General features: G+C 47.1%; 1 protein-coding gene across 1 annotated transcript; it reads left to right on the top strand.

The window, feature by feature from the left end:
• Positions 1-78: 78 nt before the first annotated feature.
• Positions 79-3585, top strand: RPL15 (ribosomal protein L15). Its single transcript, XM_082654824.1, has 4 exons — positions 79-145; positions 774-955; positions 1155-1291; positions 2146-3585. Exons 2-4 carry the CDS (start codon positions 784-786, stop codon positions 2449-2451), a joined length of 615 nt encoding a protein of 204 aa, XP_082510950.1. The 5' UTR covers positions 79-145; positions 774-783; the 3' UTR covers positions 2452-3585.
• Positions 3586-8424: the final 4839 nt, after the last annotated feature.

The following is an 8424-nucleotide window of genomic DNA, read 5'->3' as shown; positions in this document are numbered from 1 at the left end:
GGGCTCTCTGCTGGAACTACATGGCCCATGAGGCTCTGCGCGGGCGCCGCTTTCCACCGGAAGGAGGCTCGCAGAGGAGGGGGAGGAGCGCGGAAGGGATTGTGGGAGAAAGGGTCGTTCCTTTCCGTTTGGCGGCAGCCATCAGGTAGGTTGTGGTGGGTTATTGGCTATTCTATCCGCCGCGGATCTCTCTTCATCTCCGCCATCCAGGCTCGGGGACCCTGCGACCTCGGAGCTCCTCCTGTCTCCTGTGCGGCGCGGGTTCGGTCGGGATGCGGGGCAGCGCGGGCGTGGAGAGGCGGGCCCCGAGCGGGCTGGGGGGAATGCTGTGATGGCGGCGCGAATCCGAGCTGGGGCCAGAGCGTGGAGGAGAGGGAGGCGTGGGGGCTGAGGGATGGGCGGTCGGGCCTGGGGCGTCCGAAAGCGAAGCCGGGGGGCTGGGGGGAGGGAGAGCTTTTCTTCGAGGAGTAACCCTTGGCGGTGGCGGCGGCACCTTCCCCTCGGGGGTCCCGGCAAGGCCTCTGCAGGCCGGGCCTGGGGCGCCGCCCGCCTCGGTCCCCCGCCCCCGGGCGCCCAGGGCCTGCTCGGTTCCTTCGTCCGGCAGCAGCGTGCGGGGCGCCGAGCTGGGCCGGCTGCGCCCCGCGTTCGTGCAGAGCCGTTTCTTCTTCATCGGGGCTTTCCTTGTGGTCGGTAGGGACTCGGGCGGGCGGACGAGGGCTTGTCGTTACACGTGAAAAGGGTGTTGTGTTTCTAATACCTGGCTTACGTCAAAGGTGAGCCGAGATGGGCGCTTACAAGTACATCCAGGAGCTGTGGAGGAAGAAGCAGTCGGACGTGATGCGCTTCCTGCTCAGGGTGCGCTGCTGGCAGTACCGCCAGCTCTCGGCGCTGCACCGGGCCCCGCGCCCCACCCGGCCCGACAAGGCGCGCAGGCTGGGCTACAAGGCTAAGCAAGGTGAGCGGGCTCTGCGCGCAAGCCGGGAGGAGATGGTGTCCCCCGGGAAAAGCCGGGAAGCGGTCTTCGGGGAGCCGTCCCCCTCGCCCAGGGCCTCGGCAGAACCCGGCTGCTGGCCTGAGATAACGGTCGGTGTCGGCGCGTTAGAGACAAGGCACTGAGTCCCGCGCGCCCTTCTGTGGCCCTTTTCTCTAAACAGGTTACGTGATATATCGCGTTCGCGTGCGCCGCGGTGGCCGCAAACGCCCGGTCCCGAAGGGCGCCACCTACGGCAAGCCCGTCCACCATGGCGTCAACCAGCTCAAGTTTGCCCGGAGCCTTCAGTCTGTTGCCGAGGTAGGTGGGTTTCGAGTCGCGCTTGCGTTGGCCGCCTCCCGGAGGAGGATTTGGGCACCTTTCCTCGTGGTTCGTTTGGACCCAGGCGAGCCCTGTTGCGTTTAAAATGGGGTTGGGTGATTTTTTGTGTGTTTTTGACTAATCCCAGCGAGGAGTTGGTAGCGGACTTTGTCAGTTTTTTGTTGGGAACCTGCCTTTGCTGACGTAGAGGAAAGTGCTTTATGATCCGCGTGCATCCGTGGAGCCTGCGCTTTTAAAGGGCAGCGAACGTTGTCTGGAAGAGCGCGTCTCCCCAGGCGTTAGAGAAGCTGTGTGTGTTCGCACCACTGATTTCCTGTGCTCGGTAGGAAGCTGTCTTTCTTGGCTAGTCAGTTCAGCTGTGCTCTGTTGTAGAGGTTGGCAACAAGGGCCTGTTGCCCTCCACGAACTAAAAAGGTTTTGTGTTTCAAAGAAAAGGCAAAGAAGACCATTCGAAAGAGACTCGTGGCCTTCACAGTTTTCTGTAAGAGTTTGCTGACCCTTCTATTGTGCTAGAAAAATGCATGGTTACAGAGTACTAGATTTGGTTAGCCAGATACTAGCATTCGTGTCTTACTTGGGAAGGAGGAAGTAAGAGAGAAGGGTTTCAGATCTAAGCATGTCTGTGTGCTTTGTTTTATAGTAAGTCTCTACCTTATCGTACTTAGGGTCCCAGCCTCTGGGGAGCAAATCAGTCTAAGGATACTTATGTGTGTTGCGTAGTATGTACATCTACCTTATCATAATGGTCCCTGCCTCTGGGGAGAATTCTTGCCGCCTTATTGGCCACTAGGATGTGTGGGATGCTGACCTTGGACCTTTGTTTCCTGTTCTAGGAGAGAGCTGGACGCCACTGTGGGGCCCTGAGGGTCCTGAATTCTTACTGGGTGGGTGAAGATTCTACGTACAAATTTTTTGAGGTTATCCTCATTGATCCCTTCCATAAAGCTATCAGAAGAAACCCTGACACCCAGTGGATCACCAAACCAGTCCACAAGCACAGGGAGATGCGGGGGCTGACGTCTGCAGGCAGGAAGAGCCGCGGCCTCGGCAAGGGCCACAAGTTCCACCACACGATCGGTGGTTCTCGCCGCGCAGCCTGGAGAAGGCGCAATACTCTCCAGCTCCACCGCTACCGCTAATATAAGTAATGTTTGTAAAAGTCTTACCTAATAAACAGTTTAGGACATCCACGTCTGCTTAAAAGTGTTTTTTAATCTGTCTGTTAAAACTAGTTGTCTGCAGGTTGCTTCACTGAATGCATTGTCAAATTCTGAAAGTTAAAGTGCAATAATGTTTGAAGATTTTAAGTGATGGTGTGTCTTGTTTCTAATAAGGGAAATGCCTTTGTTTTTGCTTTATTAGGCAGTTGATATGTCCGTGTGTAAAGTGCTGTCTGGTAACAATAGGTGTAAAATTCTGTAAAAGAGGAGCGCAGAAACTAGCCGTGTAGATTTGTTGGTGCATGTGATGAAACGTACAGCTTTATTGGGGTGAGGCAGTGCTCTGCTGGTTTACTCTAAAGTGGCTGTTTTATGGAGTTTGGCAAGGACAAACTTTAAATTGGGTTTTCCTTGGGAATGTGAAGGATGTCGTGATCGTTTATCATGGTCATTATGCCGAGAGTAAAGTCGACTAGGGCCCACGTTTTTAGACTTAATCTGCTATTCCATATATGTAACTGCTGCTTCCAAAAGGCGGAAAGTAAAGGAATGCCACGATTTTTTAAGATAATTGAATAAACCTGTTGCCAGATGTTTCTCTTACAAATTGAAACAAATCCTGGTTAGCCTAAATTAAATTGCCTTGGCCTCCATGGTACCACTGAAGCTCACATAAAAGGTGGGAGCTCCCGGTTCAATCCCGTGGCTCTGATCTGTAGAACACTTAACTTCATGCAAAATAGTCATGGTATTTACACTAGTGTATATTGAAACTGATGGAAATTGAACATTAGGTAAATGAGAAGGGAGTTTTTAACCCTAAGGTTTGTAAGCTAGTGATGCTAGGATTGGGAAATTGGTGTTCATAAGGTCCCTTTCAAGTGTGGGAGGACAGAAGGGGCTTGGATCAAATTTTTAAATGTTTTATTTTTAGTATTTGTGACCCAGTATGAAATCTAAGCCACCTTGGGGAAAATTGGGTTGGTTTTATTTAAAAGTAACATTGCTAAGTTTAATCAGTGTTATCTTGGGTCAAGCCACTTTATCCATTCCCATAAGGCTACTAAGAAGAGTCGTGTAGTTGGTGTCAATACAAGTTCAGTTGGTTTCCGATTTTATGTGTGGTCTACAGTTATTTTCTCATCCCTGCTCAAAGTACCCCCAAGAGCCTCACATTCCACAAACGTGCCACGCCACCCACCGGTTGTGGTCGGGCGTACCACCACATTCTGCTTGCATCATGACTTCCCCTAGACTGAGCTTCTGTTTCCCAGGGTGGAGTTGAGTGTGTAGGAAATATGGAAGAGGAGTTGCCCCAGTTCTTTCCAGTTCTTGGTTTGCTATCTTAATAGGTAGTTTAATTTGGAAATCTAATTGCTGGTTTTCTTGCAAACCAATTTTCCTTGTATTTTCTTCAAGGGTCTTATAAGGCCCACTTAAATGATTTCCAGAAAACATGTAGCAGGCTCGCAAAACCTTCTGAGACCCAAATTCCTTCCCACTCAGAAAATCTTAAACCATATTACTTTGTGTGTAGAGGTGGTTCAACTATATATAATGATAGAATAAACGTCTTATTAAACTAAAACAAATGGACCTCCTGTTATCTTTTGTGATCTAATACTAATAATGTGCTTTAAAGCAAACAGTACCCTGCAAAAAGATACAAAACACGGCAGCAACAGTCAAGAATTTCAGGGAAAATAAAATGTTTAGTCTCGAGTTTTTCTCTCTTGGTTCTTTGGTCCTTGCATGAATTGGAAAAACTCATTTAGAAGTTTTTTCCCAACTATTGCAGGATGCCGACTTAGGGAGGGGAGGGAGGATTCACACTGAAGGTCAGCATTTACGAATCTCCCAGAAGGGCTTGCTGCCCTACAGGTAGTCTACACACAGCAGCTAGGGGATCACAGGAAACTAAACCGCAAATGGCTTCTTCCATGGTCTTCCCACTCCCACCCTGAGTGTCGTGTACCTAGTGCTGTCCTCATTCCGTCTCATCCACCTTCCTTGCAGTTTCTCAGACGCACCAAGCACTCTCTAATGCCTTTATCGTGGGAAAACTCCCTAGGCGTTCCCTGACTGCCTCACAAGCTGTACCTTTTTAATATTTCTAGATCAGCAGGTGGTTCAAACACACCCCAATTGATTCTATTAGAATTTTCTTCAGAAGTAGAGCAATTGGTTTCTTACAACCCCACAAGATGGAGGCACTGATTCTAACCCCCCTTTTGTCGATGAACAGACATAAAGATGAAGCAATTTGCTCACGGTCACACAGTGGCAGTCTGAATTCATATCCTCCATATAAACATTTTAAAATTTAGTGGGGCTTTCCTGCTCGTCCGGTGGTTAAGACTCCATGCTCCTAATGCAGGGGGCCCGGGTTCAGTTCCTGGTCAGGGAACTAGATCCCACATGCATGCCACAGCTAAGACCCAGTGCAGCCAGATATATTTTTTTAAATAAAATTTTGATTAGGTAATACATAGGCATGGCTAAAAATCCGAAAGATAAAATAGGGACTACAATAGAAGTCTCCCTGCCCACCGCCATCCCCCCAGTTCCCCTTCTGGAGGCAAGCAATGTGATCAGTTTGTTTCTTCCTGACCATCAGGAGAGATTTTCATAAATGTATAAACATAATACATATGTATTTTTTTCGTTTTTACCCAAATGGTAGGATATTATACACATTGATTTTTTTTCATGTGGTTATGTATCTCAGCTTATTCTATCTCAGTTCATGAAGAGCTTCCGCATTCATTTTTATGACTGCATGGTATTCCATCATATGGCTGTACCATAAATTTGTTTAATGTGGACCCTGCTGATGATTATTTAAGATTTTTTCCAATCTCTTGCTTTTACAAAAAGTTTTTTACATATATCTTAGTTCATCTGTAGGAGAAATTCCTAGAAGTAGAATGGCAGAGTTAAAAATCGTTGTGTATCGACAGATTCTGCTCTGCAGCCTGATAGAATAATATTGTTCTCTAGTTTTATTTTTGCACTTCTGAGTGTGGCAGAGGCAAAGCCACACACACACACACACACACACACCCTGTATCTTCTTCCCTCTCCCCCAAGGCGTACGGCTGAACTATGTTTACCAGGTGCCTCGTACATTTAGGTAGGGGTCTTAATGACATTCTTGCTAACAGAATGGGAGCAGAAGTGACATTACCTCCTTCAAGGCAATCAAGAGTTGGTATGCCAATGGAGGTTAATGATTCGTAGCTAGAAGATGGAAGAAAAAGCTGCTCAACCCCTATCAGCCTGCACAACTGAGAAAACTTTGTTAAGCTACTGAGTTAGGTGCATTTGTTGTTATGGTAGCATGGCCTAGTTTGACCCTAACCAATTCAATAACTTGAGCATGCTTTTTATATTTAAGAGTCTTATGTTTGCCTTACGGTGACCTTCCATTGTAATCTTTTGTCCATTTTTCTGTCAAAATCCATACATCTGGGCTTCCCTGGTAGCGAGTGGTTAAGAATCCACTTGCCAATACAGGGGACACAGGTTCGAGCCCTGGTCCAGGGAGATCCCACATGCCGCGGAGCAACTAAGCTCGTGTGCCATGACTACTGAGCCTGCGCTCTAGAGCCCAGCGAGCCACAACTACTGAGCCCATGTGCCACAACTACTGGAGCCTGCACACCTGGAGCCTGCACACCTAGCGCCTGTGCTCCACAGCAAGAGAAGCCACTGCAGTGAGAAGCCCATGCACCGCAACAAAGACCCAATGCAGCCAAAAAATAAATAAAAATAAATTTTTAAAATGATTAAAAAAACCCATAAAAACAAAAATCCATGCACCTTTAAGTACCATGCCATATGAAATGAATTGGAGGGTGGCTGCTACCTTATTGCTGCTACCTCATTTCCCTGCTCTTAAGCTTCTTTTTTTTTTTTTTTTTTTTGCGGTACGCGGGCCTCTCACTGCTGTGGCCTCTCCCGTTGCGGAGCACAGGCTCCGGACGCGCAGGCCCAGCGGCCATGGCTCACGGGCCCAGCCGCTCCGCGGCACGTGGGATCTTCCCAGACCGGGGCACGAACCTGTGTGCCCTGCATCGGCAGGTGGACTCCCAACCACTGCGCCACCAGGGAAACCCTCTCTTAAGCTTCTTAAAGGTGACTTTATGTAGAATAAGTTCTTGAAAGTTCAACTCTTCATTTTATCCTTTCAATTCTAAGATCTCATTCCATCTCTAAATTCTGAAATTCCTAAGGGAAATTAGTAGGTATACTACATCAGTCAGGTAGACTAGATTAGGCTACAGTAACAAACAACCCCCAAATCTCGGTGGCTTAAAATAATAAAGGTTTATTTCTTGAACAAATTACATGTTCATTGATGGTTGGTCATGGTCCTCATTCCAGAAACAAGGCTACTGGAATAGCCACTGCCTGGAACATTGCCAGGTGCCCATACAGCATGCCCTGGCTTTTAGAGCTTTTTCTCAGAAAGTTGTCTGAAAACAAGTCCCAAGGCTACACCTGAGTTCAAAGTGTGGGGAAGTGAAATCTCACCAGTAAGAGGGAGAACCAAATATTTGTGAACAGCCCAATGACTAATCCATTTGATTTCCTTTTGTCCTTGTACACACTTGAGGTGTTGTGGAGAACAGTTTGTATACCAAGAGGGGAGCAGGAACCACTACATTCCACACTGGCAGAGAGGGGTACTTTATCACTGATATTGCTTAGAACTGTCAGCATATGATGATAATAAAAACAGACTTTTAATCAGCTTTTGTTGTTTTTAAATTCTCTACAGACAGCCCTCTGGTTCAGTTGATTCATTTGGCAAAATACGATTATCTGCACACAACTCTGCAACCAATTTACCTGCCTCTTTGTTATGTGACAGCTTCTTTCCTATAAACCACAGACATATTTACTGAAAAATACATTAGAATTGCACTATCCCATACGGTAGCCGTTAATCACCTGTGACTAAATTTAGATCTAAATTAAATATAATTTAGAAGTCAGTTCTTCGGTCACACTAGCCGCATTTCAAGTGCTCAGTGGCTGCTTTGACTACCATATTGGACAGCACAGAAAACATTTTGGCGATCACAGCAAGTTCTATTATACAGTGCTACTGTAAACCCTTGACATTCTTTTCTCCTTTTTTGTGGTGTTTCTCAGTAGATAAAGATGAGGCATCTGAAGTCTGGTTTTCCCACACACAATGTATTTGAAGCTTAGATTTCATATTAGAATAGTATTTGTTGCTACAGATTTTTAAAGGGTGTAATGATCACTTCCTTTGCCCAGTTGGTATTGGGTTTTTAGAAGTTTTTAACAAGAGTTGTATCCCAACAGTACTAACTATAAAAAAAAGAAGGAACCGCTACAACACCTTTTCTAACAATAAAGGTTTTGGTCTAAAAAGACCTAGTTTCCCACTGGCTTCCACTGCCGGATACTCAAGTTTTATAAATACGCATCATTGGGAGAAAAAACAATTCTTTGTTTTTGTCCTGGAAGCGTCAAGCTGCCTGACACCAGGAGTGAGGTGACATGCAGCCTCCAGCTACATCTTGATCCCATAGAGACTCACCAAAGTGGAAGTTTTTACCCGGGAACCCTTTCCCCATAGCCCACCACCAGCCTCCAGTTCAGCCTTGGGAATGTTGGCTGGACATTTACAGCGTTCATAGATTTTAGCTCTTGTTATTCATGCTGCAGTGAATATCATCATTATACATATAGTTTTTAAAAATAAATAAATTTATTTATTTATTTTTGGCTGCGTTGGGTCTCCGTTGCTGCGCGCTGGCTTTCTCTAGTTGCGGCGAGCGGGGGCTACTCTTCATTGCGGTGCGCGGGCTTCTCACTGCGGTGGCTTCTCTTCATTGCGGTGCACGGGCTTCTCACTGCGGTGGCTTCTCTTGTTGCGGAGCATGGGCTCTAGGCCTGCGGGCTCCAGTAGTTGTG

This window comes from Grampus griseus, assembly GCF_964374135.1.
Source record: "Grampus griseus genome assembly, chromosome: 5".
NCBI lineage: Eukaryota > Metazoa > Chordata > Mammalia > Artiodactyla > Delphinidae > Grampus > Grampus griseus.
The sequence above is the reverse complement of the archived record's forward strand: the minus strand, read 5'-3'. Positions and strand labels throughout refer to the sequence as shown.